General features: G+C 43.5%; 1 protein-coding gene across 11 annotated transcripts in view; it reads left to right on the forward strand.

Moving 5' to 3' along the window:
- Positions 1 to 23,148, forward strand: part of LOC309350296 (uncharacterized protein) — a 59,827-nt gene that overhangs the window by 30,549 nt on the left and 6,130 nt on the right. For 4 of the 11 annotated variants that reach the window (XM_081877189.1, XM_081877190.1, XM_081877186.1 and 1 more), the window contains exons 7-10: positions 4,116 to 4,202; positions 5,727 to 5,878; positions 8,065 to 8,198; positions 8,999 to 9,438. In XM_081877189.1, the coding sequence (XP_081733315.1) occupies positions 4,116 to 4,202; positions 5,727 to 5,878; positions 8,065 to 8,198; positions 8,999 to 9,167 (542 nt within the window). In that variant the 3' untranslated portion in view covers positions 9,168 to 9,438. Of the gene's footprint in view, positions 1 to 4,115; positions 4,203 to 5,726; positions 5,879 to 8,064; positions 8,199 to 8,998; positions 9,439 to 12,437; positions 12,673 to 13,111; positions 13,191 to 13,292; positions 13,364 to 14,796; positions 14,971 to 15,893; positions 16,014 to 19,345; positions 19,448 to 20,020; positions 20,108 to 21,811; positions 21,964 to 23,148 lie in introns of those variants that run through there. The other 7 variants (XM_081877188.1, XM_081877192.1, XM_081877194.1 and 4 more) reach the window with 5 other exon arrangements.

The raw sequence follows: 23,148 nt of genomic DNA on the forward strand, positions 1-23,148 counted from the left end.
CTTACCTTTCTCGCCCTAATCTGGCCACAGTGATCCATGCGAAGGTCACCTCCAGGCTTGATTATTGTAATTCACTCTACACAAGGCTGCCCTTGAAGCTGACTCTCCTGGTATGCCCCGCGGAGGACCTTAAGGTCCACAAATGACAACACTTTGGAGGTCCCAAGTCGCAAGGTGGTTAGATTGGTCTCAACTAGGGCCAGGGCCTTTTCAGCCCTGGCCCCGACTTGGTGGTGTTGGGATACTGCCAGGGAGACATAGGCCATCACTGCCTCCAGCCGGACTCCGGACGTCCATCGATCTCCCGTAGACGTACAGTATCAGCAATTAGCAACATGAAGCCTCAGAAATAGATTGCCACATTCTTAGGCTGGTGCACACTCTATCAGCAGAATTCACACAGCAAAAGTTGCACAGCAGGAGAGCATATTTACAAGTTTATTCAGCGTTGGTCAGAACAAAGAAAAACATGACCGCCTGCTAGCGTGTTCAGGCACCGAGAGAGAAACGAAAGCAATAGCAAACATAAACACCCTGTGAAGAGGAAATACGCAGACTCTGACTCACACAGCCTGCTCCCTTTTAAGGTGGAACGGAAATATCCTAACAAGTGGAACCCTCTGTCACAAGAGACTAGGGCACTGTGGGACTTGACACCTTTCCGCAGGGCCTGCAAGACAGAGCTCTTCTGCCTGGCCTTTGGTTTGGACTCAGTCTGACCCTTATGTTTCCCTCCCCTTATGGTTTTGATTTATGGGCTACTATTAAAATGAGGCTGCATTTTAAATTGTATTTTAACCCGTATTTTAATAAACCGGTTTTTTTGGTTTTTGGTTTGTTTGTTTCCCCCTATTATGTTTTATTGTCATTTTATTGGTGTTAGCTGCCCTGAGCCTGGCTCTGGTTCGGGAGGGCAGGGTATAAAAATTTATGATGAGGATGAGGATGATGATGATGATGAACACTGCTCCCCAGCTCTACATCCCATCAAGGGGTATTGCCCCACAGTAGAACTTGTTTCAAGTCTCTTATGTAGAAAGGTGAAAGTAGCTGGAGAGTGGAGGGTGACTGGAAGAGGAAGAACTAAGAGCCCACCTTTCCTCCAACACTGGCCCTCTGAAAATGCTCCTCTTCCCACAAACAACCACTTTCAAAATATGCAGAGTTAGGAGCCTGTTGTGTCTGCGGAAGCCTGGAACTGTTAAATCACAACCAATCATCACCCAGTTCCTTTGTATATCTGTCCATTGTGGAATCGCTGCCTGTCCAGCACGTTTCCTCTGTGCATAAATTCTTCCAGGCAGTAGCAGAGCTAGCAGCAGTTGCTTTCGTGTGAGAAGAAGGAAAAAATCCACACACTGTTTCTTCTATCTAAACAGTGTTTTATTTACATCAGCAAGTAAAAGAACAAACGATTCAACCAGAACTCAGACACATGCTGTGTCTCTCTCGCTCCAACTAAAAGTGAAACTACTTTCACATAGACAAAGAATCTGCAGCTTCCGTTATGTAGGAAGCTCCTCCCCAGATGTAGGACATTCAGGAGGTTTAACCTTACACACTCCACATCCATTTTGTTATGATTTCCCTGAATTGGTTGACTTTGCTATGGGACTGGCTAGAAAAGCTGGATTGCCTCCTTGTTGCCCTTTCTTCAGCAAGTGGCAACATTTTTTATTCCAACAGGCCTCTAGGAACTGGCTGTTTTTTAAGGAAAGGGCTGGCACCGTGATGTTTTTTATTGTTGTAATTCGTATTTTTAAAAGATTTGTTTCTTATGTTGTTTTGTTTTTATTAATGTTTAATAACTTTTTAATGATTGACTTTGCTATGATTTTAGCTTTTCTATTTTATCTGTGTTTTGCATTTTTTATCTGTAAACTTCCTTGAGTCCCAGTCTTGGGGAAAAGTGAGATACAAATAAATATTACTATAATAATAGTGAATTTACCCATCCCAGAAAAAACAAAACCCATGAGGGGTAGGAATTGAGGTACTGCATGGACAATTTTAATATTGAAAAAGCTATCATTGTAAGAGAAGACTCAAGATGCTTACAAACTGACACATGCACCAGAAAGTCCTAAAATTCTATGTTAAGTTGCCCATCTTAATATCTGTACCATGTGTATGCAGTTCCCATATGCTACAGTATCACACATGGTGTGAGGTTTCTAGAAATAAGCATGTAAGACATGAAGTGTGGGTTTAAATTAGGCCCATTTTATCAATTACGGCTTAAGATTTTAAGTTCTTGGTTCAAAGGGAAGGCCAATGGGCTGTAAGTATTCCCAAACAACTGTTGATCTCCTAAACCAGTTATAATTGGGTGGTGCTGTGGGTTAAACCACAGAGCCTAGGGCTTGCCAATCAAAAGGTCGACGGTTCAAATCCCTGCGACAGGGTGAGCTCCTGTTGCTCGATCCCTGCTCCTGCCCACCTAGCAGTTTGAAAGCACATCAAAGTGGAAGTAGATAAATAGGTACTGCTCCGGCGGGAAGGTAAACAATGTTTCCGTGCGCTGCTCTGGTTTGCCAGAAGTGGCTTAGTCATGCTGGCCACATGACCCAGAAGCTGTACGCCGGCTCCCTCGGCCAGTAAAGCGAGATGAGCGTCGCAACCCCAGAGTCATCCGCAACTGGACCAAACAGTCAGGGGTACCTTTACCTTTGCCCTGTAAGGAGGAAAGGTGGCTTTAATTCCATCGTCCCTCTCCTCTGCCCATGACACTTCCCCTTCAGTTGAGGAGGAAGGCTTTCCTGATTCATGTCTACTGGATGCCCCCTAACTCCATGGGAATGGCACAGGTTAGCCTCCAAAATTATATTTTGCCCCCAGGTCCTGCAAGTCTCTGTGCAAGTCCCCAGTACAGTGGTACCTTGTGTTACATACGCTTCAGGTTATATATGCTTCAGGTTGCATACTCTGCTAACCCAGAAATAGTACCTCAGGTTAAGAACTTTGCTTCAGGATAAGAACAGAAATCGTACTCTGGCGGCGCGGCAGCAGCAGGAGGCTCCATTAGCTAAAGTGGTCTTCAGGTTAAGAACAGTTTCAGGTTAAGAACGGACCTCCGGAACAAATTAAGTACTTAACCCGAGATACCACTGTACCACTATTCTGAAAAGTGCTCACCCCTCGTGCCAAGCTATTCCCCACTTTTATTTTTAATTTATTGATAAGATGGTTAATAGCTACGGAATCGACATGCATAGAACTGATTTAATAAAATGGAAATTGTTGTGACTCAGACCACATTAAATGGCTAAATTCAACATTGGCCCCACACAAATCATTCTGTTTGGCTATTTTGAGAAGCAGGCAAGTGAACATTGCCACGTGATGCCAGTTTCAGCCATGTACTTTGGAACATTGGTGGCTGGACTTGTGCGAGTGTAAAACATGGGTCCCACTGCTAACCTCTGGCACCTCCCCAGTTGAGGTTCCAACTCAATATTCTCATGGCTCTTCTAAAACTTTTATTTAATCCTATGATATTCAACTTGAGAATTTTGTGTACTGAACATTTTGCAGCAAACTGTAAGTTTGAACGTGGAGAACTTGCCCGAGAACATTTTCAGTTGCAGAAAGCACATATCTATTGCTGGCACCATGAATACTACTTTGGGGACCTAAGTTACCCTTAAGGAAGCTTGAACCTTTATTCAGTACTAGCAAAACGGTAAAGGGATATGAGTCTGGAGCTCGTACACTGAAAATTCCACTTGAATAGGGCAATCTCCATCCAGTGTGTCCTTGTGTGCTCTTCACAAAGAAGACACACAACCCCCTCCCTTTCAAGAACCATGAAGGTCAAGCCAGAAAATGGCCTTCTCCAGGAGATAGGACAAGTTTTACCATCAGTATACCAATATCTCTCAGTAGAAAGGAAATGGATGTTAACAGCTGACCCAGTTGGGGCAAGTGTGGAGTAAATCTTGGTCATCCCAGACACTGAGAACCAGGACTCCTCCTATCTAGGCTCCATAACAGAGTTCTGCTTCTTTTTTTCACGCTAGAATGTGATTGTACATCAGATTTTGGAAAATGACTTTTTTATATACATAGATGGATGTTTGCATTAACCACTGACTTGAATTGTTCAAACCTTTTAGATTCTGAAATATTTCGTGGAGCTCAGAAGTTGGCAGATGAATTGGTTGCATGGAACTTCAAAGTGTATGAAGTACAAGTTGCAATTGGTAAGTTCCTCTGAGACAATGATACTCAAGTATTGAAATTTATTTGTCTGCACAGCTCTTGAAGGTTCAGGGGCCCAGCTGCCCTCTGCCTCTCACACACTACTTTGATAAAACAGATTGAGCAGTTCAGACCTTCACAATCCAGGAAGAAATTCAGATGTGAAGAACCTTGTGCCTTTGGATTTTTGTGGCTCTGCAAGTTGATGAGCTCCTTCTTGAATGACTTCCTAATTAATGGTGGAAATTGGTTGGAATTGTGAGAGTTTGGGATACAAGAATGTCTCACCCCCAATATGAGGTGAGCCAGGACCCTTCCAGATTTAACCTTGAGATCATATTTCTTCATCACCACTACCACTGCAAATCAGAGTGCTGTTGTGCTCAGATCCTACTTGCAAGAGTTCCAATGGGCCACTGTGAGAACAGGATGATGGAATACATGGGTTCTCTCCTGATCCTGATCCAGCAGGTGTTTATGTTTTTAACACAGAGCCTAGGGCTTGCCGATCAGAAGGCCGGCGGTTCAAATCCCCGCAAGAGGGTGAGCTCCCATTCCTCGGTCCCTGCTCCTGCCAACCTAGCAGTTCAAAAGCACGTCTAAGTGCAAGTAGATAAATAGGTACTGCTCCGGCGGGAAGGTTAACGGCATTTCCATGCGCCCCTCTGGTTCGCCAGAAGCGGCTTAGTCATGTTGGCCACATGACCCGGAAGCTGTACGCCGGCTCCCTCGGCCACTAAAGCGAGATGAGCGCCGCAACCCCAGAGTTGGTCACGACTGGACCTAACGGTCAGGGGTCCCTTTACCTTTACCTTTACCAGGTCCCCTTGCACCTGGGATGCTGCTGTTGCAGTACTTCAGGTGTGAGTGGGAATGAGAGACCTTTATGCTGTGTTCCACTGTCATGTAAGTTTGGGAGAAGAGGTGTATCAGGGAAGGGATTTCATTGTTAGTTTAGGAGTCAGAAAATCCTACTAAATTGAGACTATAAGTGGACTCTAATTGTTGTGGGTTTTATGTCATGAGACACACCTGAGTACCTCGGCGATGCACATTTGACAGTGGGGGAGGGACGAGGAAACTTCTAAACCAATGGGGTGGCCTTCTTTTTTTGCATATTTTCACTGAAATTCCAAACATTATCAGTAAAAATTAGTAAGGATGGTACCCATTTTAGTGCAGACCTAGTATATAGCTTTCTAATAGGCTGTCTAGATAAATGTATGAGAAAATTATTTGCAAATCAATTGGTGAATGCAAAGATGGTAATAGGGAGGGAAATCAATGACACCTTCTCATTGAAACCAGCCTCTAAATATGTTCATTACAGGAACAAACGTTTCAGAGGGCAGAAGCCTGGCTATCCTGTTAAAGTAGTAAATTGTGCTGGATGGTAATGAAATATCATTATGTCATTCACTTCGAGTTTGTGTGTGTATTTTAAAGTGATCCACAGGCCTTCAACTTGGCATCTCTCAAATTCTGCCCCCTCTCTTTTCCCTGTGAATTCCTTGCTGGGTTGAAAGAGGACCTTATTAGAAAATTTCGTCTAAAGTGGATGCCACATGCTGGGCTTCTCTATTTGTTTGAAGTTCGAAGAAAGTCATGGTTCGGTGCAAAAGAATTTTGTGAGGAGGAAAAGTCCTGGCTGACATTTGTTGAAGATGTTGGTGTGGAGGTAGGTACAACACCAGGAAACTCGCTATAATGATCTCTAGCAGGCAAGCAGCCTGATAAGCAGCAAGGACTCTCCATCAATTTTATATAAGTTTATATATAAACACACACACATCCAGAGCATGGTGTTCTGCCAGCTCTCATTAACCTTAGTTGCTCAGTCTGACTCATTGTCCCTTGCCCAACAGGAAGAACGCCAAAATCCCGCCTTTCGTCTCCTTTCCTTCCATTGCTATCCGATCTTCTCCAATGTCCTCATTTGAGGACTACAGAGCTGGCTCTTCCCAGAAGACTCAGCCTCCAACACTGGCTTATCTGGTGGTTGCATGGCAATGCTTTGGTCAACTTCTCACTCTTCCTCTCCTCGGGAGCTAACTGCTTCTTCCCAGGAAAGGAGGGGGGCCGGGCTGTTCTGTCTAAAATCAGACAGACAGCTCCCATCTGCAGAGTCAGCCCTTTGCTCACTCAGCTCAATTTGTGAGGCTGACTCTTCCACTGTGCTTTGGGGGGGGCACATTCCTGACACTCTCTTGAAATTAATTGATTTGAAGCCTTTTGGGTGCCTATAAAAGTTCTCTGGCAACCTCCACATACTGTACTAGTGCAGTATGCACTAGTTACTTCCCCCCCTTACTTCCCCCTCTTTCTCTATGAGGAGAAAGATGTCATGGGGCACTCTTGAATGAATTGTGATCTAGAATCATAGAATCATAGAATCATAGAGTTGGAAGAGACCCCAAGGGCCATCGAGTCCAACCCCCTGCCAAGCAGGAAACACCATCAGAGCACTCCTGACATATGGTTGTCAAGCCTCTGCTTAAAGACCTCCAAAGAAGGAGACTCCACCACACTCCTTGGCAGAAAATTCCACTGTCGAACAGCTCTTCCTGTCAGGAAGTTCTTCCTAATGTTTAGGTGGAATCTTCTTTCTTGTAGTTTGGATCTATTGCTCTGTGTCCGCTTTTCTGGAGCAGCAGAAAACAACCTTTCTCTCTCCTCTATGTGACATCCTTTTATATATTTGAACATGGCTATCATATCACCCCTTAACCTCCTCTTCTCCAGGCTAAACATGCCCAGCTCCCTTAGCCGTTCCTCATAAGGCATTGTTTCCAGGCCTTTGACCATTTTGGTTGCCCTCCTCTGGACACGTTCCAGTTTGTCAGTGTCCTTCTTGAACTGTGGTGCCCAGAACTGGACACAGTACTCCAGGTGAGGTCTGACCAGAGCAGAATACAGTGGCACTATTACTTCCCTTGATCTAGATGCTATACTCCTATAGATGCTATACTCTTATCTAGTGAAGGGAGAGTACTGGATGCTTGTTTTGCTTTTTTCTAGCAGGGGAGGTAGTATCTATTAAGAAATGTACAAGTAAAGCTGGTGGAAACCATCAGGCATGGCACTAGAAAGGCAGTCTTTAAATTGTATCTGTCCCCACAAATGAGGAGGTTTTAGGCCAGCAGAAGGCACAGAAGAGGATCTGGGATTTGCAGGCCCAGTGGTGAGTCAAGAAAGGAGGGAGAAAGGGCTTGCCGGAAGGGGGTTATATTGCACGCTCTGTTGTTAAGAGACAGGATCTAATGATGAAAGGAGTACCCAACCTCACAGAGTAAAGGACTCTGAAGATCCTTGGCATCTTGAGAGAGTACTCTCCTGTGTGCACTCAGCTTAAGGGTTCAGATTCTAGGCTGACTAGAACCTTCTGTTCCTTCTCTAGCTGAGTTTTTACTGTTACCATGCTTTTAGCAAGTTGTGTGGGGTTTTTAAACTGAGCTTTAGTATTCTAGAACTCGGGGGCTCTCCTTCTAGGCTGTGAAGCAATGGTTCCTAAATTGAAACTCATGTCAGGCTGGTCTTTAAGCAGAGGCTTGACAACCATATGTCAGGAGTGCTCTGATGGTGTTTCCTGCTTGGCAGGGGGTTAGACTCGATGGCCCTTGTGGTCTCTTCCAACTCTAGGATTCTAGGATTCTAGGATTCTATGACTTTTGCCCTTGGGTTGGGGTTTGCCCATCCTTGATTTAGTTGCAAGGTGTAGGAGGCAGAGCCTATCTCTGTGGTGCAACTTCCCGCTGTCAATTCACATTTCACTCCTGTTAAACATCTGGAGGAGCCTCTTGTCTTCCAGAGAAGATACATTGTCTGGAAATAACTTGAAAGGGGGTTCTGGTTCCTCACTTCTAGGAAAGACTCTGGTTGTGCTTTCTGCAGGAGTTTCTAGAAAAAGAAACAGAATTTGCGCATGAAGATTCCTGGATTGGACTCCATCATGAGAATGGAAAATGGAAATGGCATCATGGCCCAAATGTAGTAGCCACGTAAGTGTGAACAAAAATTCTTTACTTTTCGTATTGCAGAAACTTTGTCGGGAATTCACGGGTGACAGATTAATCATAGGTATGATGGAGAAGCAAGTTCACTATATTCAGAGTCAGTGGACCTCAGTTTCTCTGACTCTTTCAAAAAAAAAAACCACTTTTTTCAGATGGAGCCAGGATTAATAAACTATTTTGAAAATGTTGGGGTTGAAATATAGCATTGTAAAATTCTTAAATAAGCAGATGGACTTCATTGCAGTTTCCTGAGCATGGCATTGTGTATTCCAAGCAATGCACTCATTCTTTGCCATTTTGTTACAGATAGGTAGCCGTGTTGGTCTGCCATAGTCAAAACAAAACAAATTCCTTCCAGTAGCACCTTAAAGACCAACTAAGTCAGTTCTTGGTATGAGCTTTCGTGTGCATGCACACTTCTTCAGATACAGAAGAAGTGTGCATGCACACGAAAGCTCATACCAAGAACTGACTTAGTTGGTCTTTAAGGTGCTACTGGAAGGAATTTGTTTTGTTTTGCCATTTTGTGTGAGAAATAACTTGCAGGAGCAAACAATAGAGAGGGAAACTACCCCCCATAATACTTTTCTTTTCTGCTGATGGACAAAATCTGAAAAATACAAACAATGCACTACAATTATGAGTAGCTGGCAATCTTGAGGTAGAAAGCAAGAGTGAGACAGAACTGAGCTAAATATCTCATTAATTCTAGAAAAAAGTAGACATCCAGCATGCATTCATTAGTTTCAGTTGATGGATTTCTGACTGCTGCCTTTTGCTTTCAGTTATTGGATGCATGGTCAGCCTGACAAAATAAAAGAAGAACCCTGTGTCATATTAAAATCACATTGTTCCAGAACAACTAAATGTTGGGAAAACATTCCCTGCAATGTAGAAAAACGGTGGATATGTAAGAAGATGCCTGATAAAAGATGGTATACGGTAAAACCTTGATAAAACTGGATTCTGTGATCTCTATGCTAAAAGCAATGGATTAATCTCCCCCTTAAAAAAATCAGCAATCCAGGTTATGGAATTGGGGCATGGAAGAGCTCAACTCTCTGCCATCAACAACTGAAAGCACCTTAGCAGTCCTGTTTCCTCAAGACTGGAAAAAAGAGACCTTAATTTGCAACCTCAAAGATTTGAACCTCCAAGAAAATGAAGCATGGGAGAGTTCGGTCAAAACCAGCTTCTGTACTTCCAATAAATTAATTTGGTATAATCGTTGCTTTGTATTCTCCTTGCACAAGGCACCACTTCAAGTCAAGCATCTCTGCTCTGAATATATTCAGATCACCTTCAAATCTGTGGTGAAGTGGGTTGGCTGGGATAGTCAGTTCTGCTCAGTGGCGCTAATTTCCAGGAAAATGGGCAAAGTGTAGCAGCCTCAGTGATTTCTCTACCAACAGCTGCCTGTTTGTCAGAGTTCTTGGAGTAGACAATTGGCTGTGTTTTTTGCTTTCTGAGGTTCATATGTTCTATCTTTCTGTTCCTTCCTTCTTTATTCCAAAATTATGGTAACTCTCTTGCATGCCATACTTTTTCCTTCTCTCTTGTTGTGTTGTTTGGGTTTATCTATTATGTAGTGTTCATTTTTATGGCTGATTAGGAGTCTATGATATTTGGTTGGCCTTACTAGGAAAGCCAAACACTGTAGTCACCAGAGTTTCACAGAATCATGGAATCGCAGGATTGTAGGGTTCAAAGGTACCCCCAAAGGTCATCTAGTCCAATCCCCTGCTATGCAAGAATCTCAACTAAAGCGTCAAAAAGTGTCCACTACCTCCCTAGGGAGACCGTTCCACTGTTGAATCTCCTTTCTTGTAACTTGAAGTCATTGGTTTGAGACCTACCCTGTAGAGCAGGAGAAAACAAGCTTGCTCCACCTTGAGATATTTGAAGATGGCTATCATATCTGCTCTCAGTCTCCTCTTTTCCAGGATAAACATACCGGTACCCAACTCCTTCAACCACTCCTCATAAGGCTTGGTTTCCAGACCCTTGGTCATCTTGGTCACTCTCCTCTGCACACCTTCCAGCTTGTCAATATCTTTCTTAAATTGGCACAGTCCTCCAGGTGGAATCTGGCCAAGGCAGAACAGAGCAGGACTATAACTTCCCTTGATCTGGATCCTATACTTCTGTTGATGCAGCCTAAATACCATTCACTCTTTTTTTGCTGCTGGATCACCCTGTTGACACATGTTCAGCTTGTGGTCCACCAAACTCCCTGGATCTTTTTCCCATATACCACTAGTTAGCCAGGTGTCCCCCACCTTATATTTATGTAGCTGGTTCTTCCTGCCCAAGTGCAGAACCTTACATTTGTCCCTATTTTGTCCCACAGTCCTTATCCAGCCAAGCCTCTCATGACCTGCCATAATCTTTTCCTGGAGAACAGAATGTGGAGAGGGTTGCTGGTTTGGTGGAGTCCAACCATCACTTCAGATGGTGTTGTCCAAAACCACAGACTTTTTGGGAGGAAGTTGCCATCATAAAGATGCCACAATAGCTGCCACTACTTGGATGAACCCTTAGAACTTTCACAGAGCCATAACCACACTTGCCTCTCTCCAGGGAGGGTTAGTCAAGACTGGAGTGTGCCATGTTGGTGCCACCACTGGAAGGTCCCTCAAGGACTTTAAGCAGTCGTGTCCAACAACTCACCCGCCCATCGTTCCTGAAGGATGCCCCAACACATGTTCTGCCAGGGACTGTACCTGGTGTTGGACAATATATGTCCGATAATCAATTAACAGGCGCACAACATATAATGAACAAAAGCAAATGAAAGCAATGAAAGCAAATACAGTTGTACCTCGATTCTGGAACGCCTCTGTTGATGAACATTTCGGAACCCGAACACTGAAAACCCAGAAGTAAATGCTTCCATTTTTTAACACGCCTCAGAGGTGAAATGGATTCTGTTGTGTGTATTTTCAATTTTCTCAGTTGAATTTACAGACAGCCCTTTGCACTTCGGAACTCAAATGGTCTTCAGGAATGGATTACGTTTGAGAACCAAAGTAGCACTGTAGTTAGGAGTTTTAAAACTGGGAATGTATAGCGTAGGTCTGAAGCACAAGATGTAACACCTGTGCTAGTTAGGGAAAGCCGTGGGTGGTGTAGAGATGTGGTGAAGGAAGCATCCTTGGTACAACATAACACAATGCATGGGATCTCCAAGCTGCTGTCATAAAATCCAGGTATCAATGGGATAAAGACCAATCCCAGTTCAAGATTAAATGTCAACCTCACACTTGTCTTACAACAACTAAATCAAAATGAAAGACGCTTAACTTGTAACTGGGGGTCACTCCTTGATCTTCGGTACAAAAAGACCACATGCCCAGTGGACAGAAGATGACCTGCTGCTAGCAGAAATGTGCTATGCAAATAATATCATATACCTTTTGTATTTTGGATCCATTATATTTTGTACTTCAGCTTTCAAAATACAGTGGTACCTCAGGTTAAGAACTTAATTCATTCTGGAGGTCTGTTCTTAAGCTGAAACTGTTCTTAACCTGAGGTACCACTTTAGCTAATGGGGCCTCCCGCTGCCGCTGCCGTTGCCGCTGCCGCCACCGCACGATTTATGTTCTCATCCCGAAGCAAAGTTCTTAACCTGAGGTATTATTTCTGGGTTAGCAGAGTCTATAACCTGAAGCGTCTGTAACCTGAAGCGTCTGTAACCCGAGGTACCACTGTAGAAGGCTAAAAAATATTCAGAATTAAATTGTGCTTTTAAATTTCAATTGCTTGCCTGTAGTTGACATGGTCTCGGTAGTGGCGCCCGCCCTGTGGAACACCCTCCCTTCAGATGTGAAGGAAATAAGCAGCTATCTTCTCTTTAAAAGACATCTGAAGGCAACCCTGTTTAGGGAAGTTTTTTATATTTAATGCTGTATTGTTTTTAACACTCCATTGGAAGCCGCCCAGAGTGGCTGGGGAAACTCAGCCAGATGGGCAGGGTATAAATAATAAATTATTATTATTATTCTGGGTGGAACTGCTGGATTTGAATAACTGCGAGATAGCAGTCCATGTTCCAAATTTAGTCTCAGAAGAAGAAAAATACAACAATTTGAGGGGTGGGGTGCTCATCCACTTAACTGAAGTTCCCAAGGAGTCATTAAGCCCTGGGGTTAAAGGGGACAGAACATGCCTGTCCTTTGCAGCGTTCCAAAGATACTCATGAAAGTCATTTTTGTGCATGAGAGTACTATGGAAGTGGAGTAAGCAATAACTAAACTAGATATTTTCCTGGACTTCTGCTATATGTGGAATGCTGATTGGCTGCCTGCCAGTCCCAATCAGGGAGGAGCAGAAGCTGAATGGGAACTCTGGAATGTTCTGCATCAAAGCGGAAGGTGGTTGGAGCCGTTGAAGGAAGGAACATCAGCAGGAAGAAGCTGCGGCGGAGAGAAGACAAAGGACTCCAGGAGGCACCACGGTATCCAAAAGGGGAAAGGGGAAAAGTCGCTCGTAGTCAGCTGTCTTTTTCGAAGGCCATTGGTTGTCTTGCCCCATGTGCTGTTTAGAGGTCTTCCTAAGGCTTTCTAAGGCTTTCTAAGGCTTCCTGCTGGAGATCCTTCTGATGGGAAATGCTGTGGATTGAACTTTAGCCGTTTGCATGAAGTATGTCACTAAGCTAGAATTCAGAAGGCCCCAGGTGCCCCTTTACAGTGGGAGAAAAGCAGTCTGCTTCTCTCCCACTGTATATCCAGGGAATAGGAGATTCCATGTCTATAAATGAAGTGGGGACAGGATGCCAGAGAGCTTTTCATGTCTACTTCCTTGTATAATGAAGAGCTTGATATGACTGCTCTGTAAACGGTAGGTTTGTCTCAAGACATTATTTTAACAGCCTAATCCATTAAAAGGTCACTTAGAAGAACTCCAGGATGAGACACCACTCAAATTGAGGAGATAAGATGGCAGCTAAGAATAAGGTCCTGTCAACAAAAAGAGGTGAGCTTCTGCAGACTGCTACTCTGATTTGGTTTTTGACCACTAAATTCTTTCATAGAAGTTGTGCTAACTGTCCACTCCTTTATATGGTTCTGAACGCAGGATGACATAAGGCGCCAATCCAAATGAGCAGTTAAAATGGTGAGAGGCCTGACATTCACAGAACGTAAGTTGTTTTTACTATTTCCTCTTCATTGCAATACAGGAAGGCAGAGTTTCTGTACGTCTTAGAAGGGAGACCATCAGCCTTCCTTTCTGCAGAGATTGGGGATGATATCTCAAGTGGCAGAAAAATGGAACCTGGTATCTAAATGGTGGTGGAGACCATCCCCCACCCCCACCCTGGGAACATTTGTGCCAAGTTTGGCAACAATGTTTCAAGAAATGGCAAAACCTATGTAAATCCCAATTCTGTCTTCCATGGCATTAGCTACCCCTCCCAGTTTGGTGTCATCTGCCAATTTGATGAGCATCTCCTCAATTCCTTCAGCCAAGTGGTTTATAAAATTGTTGAACAACAACGGGCCCAGGACAGAATCCCGTGGCACCCCCCTTGTCACTTTTCCCCGGGATGACAAGGAACCATTAAAAAATAGTCCTGTAGCACCTTAGAGACCAACTAAGTTTGTACAGGGTATAAGCTTTTGTGTACATGCACATTTCTTCGATGCACTGAAGCAGACTTCTCCTTCAGTGTATCTGAAAAAGTCTGCATGCACACAGAAGCTTATACCCGGAACAAACTTAGTTGGTCTCTAAGGTGCTACTGGACTATTTTTTAATTTTTTATTTCGACTGTGTCAGACCAACATGGCTACCTACCTGAATCAGGGAACCATTAGAATCATAGAATCATAGAGTTGGAAGAGACCACAAGCGCCATCGAGTCCAACCCCCTGCCAAGCAGGAAACACCATCAGAGCACTCCTGACATATGGTTGTCAAGCCTCTGCTTAAAGACCTCCAAAGAAGGAGACTCCACCACACTCCTTGGCAGCAAATTCCACTGTCGAACAGCTCTTACTGTCAGGAAGTTCTTCCTAATATTTAGGTGGAATCTTCTTTCTTGTAGTTTGGAACCATTGCTCCGTGTCCGCTTCTCTGGAGCAGCAGAAAACAACCTTTCTCCCTCCTCTATGTGACATCCTTTTATATATTTGAACATGGCTATCATATCACCCCTTAACCTCCTCTTCTCCAAGCTAAACATGCCCTATTTTGGTTCAGTCAGTCAACCAGCTACAAATCCCCCTAACAGTTACCTCATTCAACCCACACTTGACCAGTTTTCTCACAAGAATATCATGGGGAACTTTGTCAAAAGCCTTACTGAAATCAAGATACACTATGTTCACATCATTCCCCTGATCCTCCAAGCTTGTTACTCCATTAAAAAAAAAAAAAGAAATGAGATTTGTCTGGCGGAGTACAGCTGAAAACTGAATTCCTGCAGGATCATCACTGCCTACGATTTTGCTCCTGAGCTACAAGTTTTTCAGGAATTTACCCTACTGGGATTTAGCTGCTATCACACAATGGCTTTTTTGCAAGTTTTCACTGATGTTCAAGTAAATTACATACTATGTGACGTAACACCACAATGCAGCTTCAAGAACCAGTGTGGCTTCCAGATCCAATGCAGCTTCCAGATCCAATGTGGCTTCCAGATCCAATGTGGCTTCCAGATCCAATGTGGCTTCTAGATCCAATGTCTCTTCCAGATCTAATGTGGCATCCAGGTCAATACTAAAACGCAGACGAAAACCACCTCCCAGAAAGGGTATGTATGCAGCACACATAGAACTGGTTCATAGCCTAGACGAGGAACACACTGGAAAGAAAAAGTGGGAGAGCAACAGGAGGCATGTGTGACCAGTCTTAGTGGAGAGGGCTGGAGAAAAGCCAGCCGTGCTCTGTCACTCCAACAGGCTCCTTTAGCCAAGCAAACTAGTGCTATGCCAGCCTCAGACTGTGTTCTCCCCTGATCCACAATGTGGTAAGGATTTACCTCTATACCACTGCTCCTAACCCAGGTGAGGGAACAAACCTTTAAATAAACATGCAACAAAGAGAATATCAAGCCAAGCATCCTGTAGGGACCTCGTTTATTAAAGCTATTTGGCAATAGGACAGCCTTTGCTCTGCTGGGAGAAAGGGAGGAGAAGTGTGCTCTGTTGATCCTCATTGATCTTGCACTGCTTTTCACTACCATCAACTATGGTATTCTTCCAGAGGGACTGACTGAGCTGGGATTGAGTGGCACTGCTATTCAATGGTTCTAGTCCTGCTTGGGTGACTGTGCTTGGGGAGTTCTGTTCAGCACCATGGCGCCTTCAACGCGGGGTTCCTCAAAGTTCAGTTTCATTCCCCCATGCGGAGTAGGGTCATCCAGATTTTGGAGTGTGTTGTGAGAAATGCTGATGACACACAGCTCTATCTCCCCTTTACATTTGCAGCTTTGGCAGTTGACATACTAGACCGATGCCTGGCCTCAGTAATGGACTAGATGAGAGCCAATAAATAGAAGTTTAATCCAGACAAGACTGAGGTGCAGTCAGTGGGTGGTTCCCTAGACAAGATGGGTGGGATATGGCCTGCTCTGGATGGGGTCAGACTCCCTCTGAAGGAGTACTTCTGGATCCATTAATGTCACTTGAAATGAAACTTAAAGCAGATTTTCTTTCTTTCTTTTTGTCCATCAAGGAAAACTCGCTGCTGTTTTGCATGAGATAGAAGAGTTCTTTCTCTCTTCCATTGGTACATTTATTGTAGTGATGCTGTGCCTGGTCCTGTTTTTTGCTGCATTTGGAGCAGTTAGTCTGTGTAAGTCTAGGCTGTGTAGCCTTTAGCGTTATCCTGGTTGGCTTTACATCAGTATGAAGAACACTTTCAAAAGTGTCACCATAATCCAACCACAGCTAAGCCCTTTTACCTCCCATTGATTCCAGTGCGTAAGGTAAGGATGTGGCTAAATCTCACCCATTCAAATGAATGCTTTTTTCTTGCCCCTCAATAACTGCTTAGCTGCTCCAGAGACTTTTTAGGCCAACATTATGAAGCAACCTGTGCAGTCACCTGTCCAACTTTGCAACTCCCTGTTCGTCTTTCTTTCTATCTTTGCATGCTGGGTAAGAGCTTGCTTCTCTTAAAGAGACTGTCACAGGTTCTGCAGGATATCTCACAGGCAAACAAAAGAGGTCTTCAAGTCATCTAGGAAGCCATCTTCCCTCTCGGACCTTCTCCCTAGCCCTAGATGAGTAGAAGAAAGTTGTCAAAGGACAGGGAAATCATATTGATTTCTGAGTGCAATCAGATGTTTGTGTGTGTCTCCTTTTAAAAGTCTAAGCCCTTCATGTGTTACTTATTCATTTGTGGGATGAATTTAAGGTTCTGGTATTGACCTAGGAAGTCTTCACTGACTTGGATCCCAAGGGTCTGAAGAACACATTGTCTTGTACAACCTGCTCAGGTCCCTAGATCTTGGACATAGGATTGGATTGTCTCATTGTCCCACTGTCCATTAGGTGGCATGACGGAAAAGAGCCTTCTGTGTGGTAGCCCCCTGATTGTGAAATGTCCTAGCTCTGGAATTATATAATGCATCAACACTTGCAATTTTGTTTTTGTTTTTTGTTTTTTAATAATATTTATTGAAGTTTCGAAAAGGTTACAAAAATATAAAAGAGAAAAAGAAAAAAAGAACAAAAAATACAAAATACAAAAAATAATATAAAAACAATTAAAAAACAACAACACGTCATCCTTTCCATATCTTAACTTTCATTTACTTGTTTCCCTGACCTCCTCACACCTCCCTTTTTGTATTCTAGTTCAATTAGTAATGTCAGCAAATCCTTTCCATTTTTTCTTTTATCTTGATAATTCATCTTAATATATTATAACTTTGCATTTTCACCTAATAACACTCAATTTTCAATTAAATAATTTATCTTAAAAAACCTAACCTGTTAATTAAGTCAGCAAATCCTTCCATCTTTCACTACTATATTCTGTCATTCAATTTGCCTTAATTTATTTTAACCTTATCTTACCATAAAATACCTTAAAGCTTAAGACTTAATACTTATTTGTGCATAACTCCATATTATTTCTACTAAAGCCAAATAGTTTCCTTCCAACGTTTTTCCTAATATTCATTAATTTTACACTAATTTCCAAAATAAAACTTTAACAATTTTCTTCCAATCTTCATCCAGCATCTCTTTTTCCTGGTCTCGGGTTATGTCAGTCCTTATTGTCCTTTTCTTCTGGTCCATCAACCTGGTAATCTTATGTCCGAGGCTCTTAAGTCTCTTCCATGTCCCTTCTGCAGATCTTCTTCTTGTTTATACTTGCACTTTACCTTCTCTTTTGTTGATCTCTTTCTTAGTTTCTTTCCTTTCTCATTGAAGAGTAGATCTCGGGGATGTTCCAACTCGAAAATGTCTCCATCTTTCCTCAAGAAATCAGCCCATTCCTCATAGTTCCATTCCCCACAGTCAACAGCGTAGTCCAGAGGGTATTTAAAGACATGCTTCAAGGACCCTCCAAACTTAAGGGCCCCCACAACTCCAGATCCCCCCTGGCCCGCTCCAGGTTCAACCTTCAACAACAACGGCTTATGCTCCTGTGGGGCCTCAGGCTTCTCCATTTGCATTGCTTGAAGTTCAACAACAACTTCCTCCCCTGTCTTCTGCATTTGCACTTGCTCCATCAAATCAGGTTCTTGAGTTGGCTCCTGAGTAATTCCTGTATAAATATTCACTGTTTGTCCAAAATTTTCAACTGCAACAGTCATCAAATCCATCTTCTCATGCACCTGTTCTAACAGGGCACTCATCTTGCAAAGAGCAAGCACCAAAGTTTCTTTCAGACACATTTTTGTTCAAGGTCACAGTCTGTTCCCAGGATCCTAATCACCACAGCTGGAAAAACCCCAGATCGACTCCAGCAACAATTTAACAAACTCCCTCTAGAGGAGGCAGTTTCTATTTGTATCCATCTTAAAAGCAAATCCAACAAAAGAAAGTTACTTTCACTTTTCGAATTTTTAGTTCCTTTTAAATGCAAAGGGCAACATTGAAGATAATTTGTATCTCTTCTTTAGCTGTCTGTCAAAAGATGTTTCTTTCACGGTCAATGAACTTCGCCAGAAGTCTCTGTCTCTGACACCCCGTTCCCAGGTTTGAGACGGTGGAAATTTATCTTTCTTTATTCTCTGTCCTGCAGGTATAAACAGTCAAATTTCCCCTCTTTACTCCTGCTTCAAAGAGGGGTTTGGATGGTTAAAACAGGAGGAATTTTAGATCCTTATGAACAGCTTTTCAGACTTTGGCTTGCACAATTTTTGCTTCGGATTATTTACAAAAACGGAAGGCGGACTTCCTATTTAGAACCTTCCCGCTTGAGTGCCAAATTAAAATATTTCTTAGCCCAATTTTCCGTTCTACTCACGGGTACTTGTTTTAGAGTCCAATTGTCCACAGGAAAAAGTCAGCGCTCTCCGGCAACAGCTGTGAGGCTTCACTCCGTAAAAATAGCGGTCGATTCAAGACACTGCGCCACTCACCCCACGTCGCTTCGGACTCCCAAAAAAGGGGAAAACTTGCCATTTTGGCACCTGGTTAATATCTGTTTGTTTTCCAGATATTCTGGTGGGAATATTAGGCATTTTCTGGGTATTGGTGGGGAATATTAGGTTTTCTGCTTCCAGTGAGAATTTTGAGGGCACGTGGTGGGCTGGGCTGGAGGGGACAGGAAAGCTTCCTTGTCCATACAGAAGTCCATTTCACCAGTGGCACTGCGGCACTGGATATGGCCCTAACTCTGAGCTTTTACTTTATCTCATTTATTTAATGTTGTTACGAGATGTTGTAACCTGGCCTTTATTTATCCACATTGCTTTTATTCAATTTATAGACCACCCTTCACAGGGTGATCTACAGGTTTCATTTTAAGGCAGTTTTATTACTGGAATGCTGCCCACTCTGCTGCCTGATGCTTCATTAAACACTTTTCCTTTGAGATGTGAAGAGCCTTAAAAAATTGCTAACACACGGGGAGCCTTGATTCCAAATCAGCCGCAGCAATTCTGGGGTGGAGGTACTGTCGCATCAGCTGACTCACCATTTCTTTCCCTCCTAACTCTTCCATAGATATTCATAAACGGGATCACAAAACACCTGAAATAGATTTAGCAATGAAAACTATAAGGGACTTCATGATCAAACAGAAACCATCCCTCCAAGGAAGGAATGGTAAGGAAGGTGTCATAGTCCATACACTTAGGGCCACTCCTTGCCCCTGCTCCAGCAGGGGGTATTGCCCCATAGAAGAGCTTCTTTGCTTTCCACCTGGCCAGACTCACCAGCCCCACTGAAGAGGCTGGAGGAACATTGCCCGGCTGTGGGGCGTGAAGGCCACTCCCTGCAAGACCCTTTCCTCCTGGCTTAGGGGGCTGGGCCCACACTCACCAGCCCTACTATGTTAAATATGTAGTCTGTAGTTGACCTCCTTTGTAATGTTTTATTTTGAAATCTTTAAGATAATATTTTAGTTTTCTGCTATGTTGCTTTGACTGTATACTCTATATTTGACTTTCTTCAGATTGTTTTATTTATGTTTTATTGATTTAATATGCTGTAAACCGCTTGAGATTTTTCTTAAAAATACAAAGCGTTATGGGGGGGGGGTCAGATCAATACTCAGCAGATTACAGAGCACCCTGAATGCTAGAATGTGGCCCGTCACAAGTTATAGGGAAACAGCCTTTTTATAGAGTTGAATAGCTGTTTGAGATCTCACTGACCTGGATTATCCAAACCTTTCAGATTCTGAAATACTTGCTGAAGCTGAGAAGTTAGCAGGTGAATTGCTTATATGGGCAGACAGAGCAAATGAAGTCCAGTCTGCAATCAGTAAGTTATTCTTAAGATGGTGATGCTAAGAAATCAGAGGATAGGGGGACCCATGTACTGAAAGCCCCTCATCTGCACAGCTGTTGAATCTATCAATTCCACTTTGAGAAAAAGACCAAGCAACTCGAGGGAGAAATTTGGATTAGAGTTTTGTGACTTTGGATTTTTGTGGCTGTGTGAATTGATAAACTCCTCCTTGAATGGATTCCTAATTGGTGGCGGAAGTTGGCTGAATTCTGGGAGTTTGGGATATGAAGACTGAAGTGCCTCACCCTCCATATGAGGTGAACAGGGACCCCTCCAAGCTTAGACCTCGGGTCATTGTGCCTCAAATTGGGATTTGCTCATTATCACCCGACCACTGTGACTCTCCCCTGCCAACCATTGTTAGCAAGGCAAATGAGGAATTTGCTGGACCTTACACTCTTGACACGGACATGGGTGGCACTGTGGGTTAAACCACAGAGCCTAGGACTTGCCGATCAGAAGGTCAGTGGTTCAAATCCCCGCAACGGGGTGAGCTCCCATTGCTTGGTCCCTGCTCCTGCCAACCTAGCAGTTCGAAAGCACGTCAAATTAGATAAATAGGTACCGCTCCGGAGGGAAGGAAAACGGCGTTTCCGTGCACTGCTCTGGTTCGCCAGAAGCGGCTTAGTCATGCTGGCCCCATGAGCCGGAAGCTGTACGCCGGCTCCCTTGGCCAGTAAAGCGAGATGAGCGCCACAACCCCAGAGTCGGCCACAACTGGACCTAATGGTCGGGGTCCCTTTACCCTTTACCTTTACACTCTTGACAGGGTGAGTTCCAGCAGATATCAATGTAGCTGAAATCCCCCATGACTACTATATCTCTCCTATAGCAGACACCGACAGTAAGGTCTCTGGGAAAGAAACAGGATACCTTTCTGTTACTGTTCCACTGTTTGTTAAGACTGGGAGAATTCAAAGAGGTATCAGAGAATAAGTTTAGGAGTTAGAAGAGTGTTTCGCAAACTTGGGTCCCCAGCTGTTGTTGGACTACATCCCCCATCATCCCTAGCTAGCAGGACCAGTGGTCAGGGATGATGGGGATTGTAGTTCAAAAACAGCTGGAGACCCAAGTTTGGGAAACACTGAGAAGATTGCTGCATCCCATTGAATTTGAGCTCTCTCTCAATGTGGTTTTTCCTCACCTGGAATACACCTGAATTCCCTATAGTGAAGCGCTTCTGACAGGCTATTTCTGGGGAGGGGAAGTTGTCAAGGTTATGCTGAATGATTACATAGGTTACAAGAAAAAATGCCACCTTTAAAAACAAGGCCTGGAGGGAGGGGGGGAGTTGCTTAGAGCAAGGTGTTCTGGGAACAAGAATGGGGAAAGAGGTAGAATTCCATGTGGCTGGAAGAGGCTGCACTGACATGCAAGAATCTCATCTAAAGTATCTCGTCTAAATATGTGTCAAATAAACTATACTTCTTAATGACACTCACCTCCACTATTCCTCGATTTTCTCAATGGAAACACAACCCTGGGCAAGCTAAATGTGTCCTTTATTAGAACAAACCTTTCAGAGTGTTAGCTACCATGTCTTTTGCTGGATTGTAATGAAATATCAGTATGTAATTCATAATGACTTTATGGGGGGGATCTGTTAGACCTTCAGCCCAGCTCCTGCTAAATCTGCTTTTCTGCCCCCACTTTCCCACTTTCTGGCTTGGTTCAAAGATGACCTCACATCAAATCATCGTCAAAAGTGGCAGCCATACAAAGAGGCTCTCTATTTATTTGATGAGGGACTAGTATATTGGCATGATGCAGAAAGGCTTTGTGAGAATAAAAAGTCCAAACTGATTATTATTCAAAACGACAAAGAAGAGGTAAGCTAGCTGAACACCGTATATAGAAATGGCATGAATAATCCTTTGCAGTTTGATGGTTTTAAGCCTTCCTGGGCAAGAAACTTTGGCCATAGCTGCACCATACATTTAAAGCATGATTGTACCACTTTATGGTCATGGCATCCCCCAAAGGATGCTGGGAAGTTTGTTAAAGATACTGAGAGCTTTTTAGCAGACCTCCTATTCCCCTCACAGTGTTACAATTCCCAGAGTTCTGTGGGAAGTGGGATGGATAGATAACCCACTTTGGAATCTCAGGGGGGAAGGGATTGTGGGAAACACTGGGGGGCGATTATACAAAGCCCCCGCACTTGAAACCTCTCTGGGCATCTTCCCTCTGGAGCGCAGCACAGGACGTTCTGTAACTCTTCAGCCCCGGTGCACAGCAGCAGAACATATCCGAAGATATGTGCACACTCAAACAGGCTTGTTTACACATTTTTGTCTACTTAAAGAAGAAGCCATGGTGTGATCGGGAAAATACAAATATTTAGGTTACAAAACTATAAAAATAAAGAAAAATTAAGTTTGCAAAACAATAATTACCATGTGGTTAGGGTAGATAAACGTGTCAATGTCCACTTATCCCCACTTAACGGCAAAAGTTGGAAATTGAAAGATAACTATAGCACGTACACGAAAATCGATTTCAGATTTGAAATCAGCATTGAAAGAACATATAAGAACAGTTGAAAAATCTCATACAACAGAAAATGGGGGGGGGGATTGTTCCCCAGCATACTGTGTATCCCAAGGGAATACATTTTTTGAATACCTCCAACTGTACATAGAGATACATGTCATGTACTACTTTGGCTATGTGTTTAATAAAATATTGAATTCTTGCATTGTGAGAAACAAAGATTATGGTGAAAAGTGAAAAACATAAATTGCAAAAAAAACTAGAGCTTACGGAACAAAACCAACTTCAGATATGAAATCAGCCTGTTGAAATTAGGTTAGAACAACTGCAGGTGTCAATGCAACAAAAATGTTGTTTCCCAGTGAATTGCTTATTGCCTTGACATCTGACAGGAGGGCGTTCCACAGGGAGGGCGCCCTCTGCCTGGTTCCCTGTAGCTTAGCTTCTCGCAGTGAGGGAACCGCCAGAAGACCCTCGCCACTGGACCTCAGTGTCTGGGGTGAACAATGGGGGTGGAGACG

This window comes from Podarcis erhardii (genome assembly GCF_964252035.2).
Source record: "Podarcis erhardii genome assembly, chromosome: 9".
NCBI classification, from domain to species: domain Eukaryota; kingdom Metazoa; phylum Chordata; class Lepidosauria; order Squamata; family Lacertidae; genus Podarcis; species Podarcis erhardii.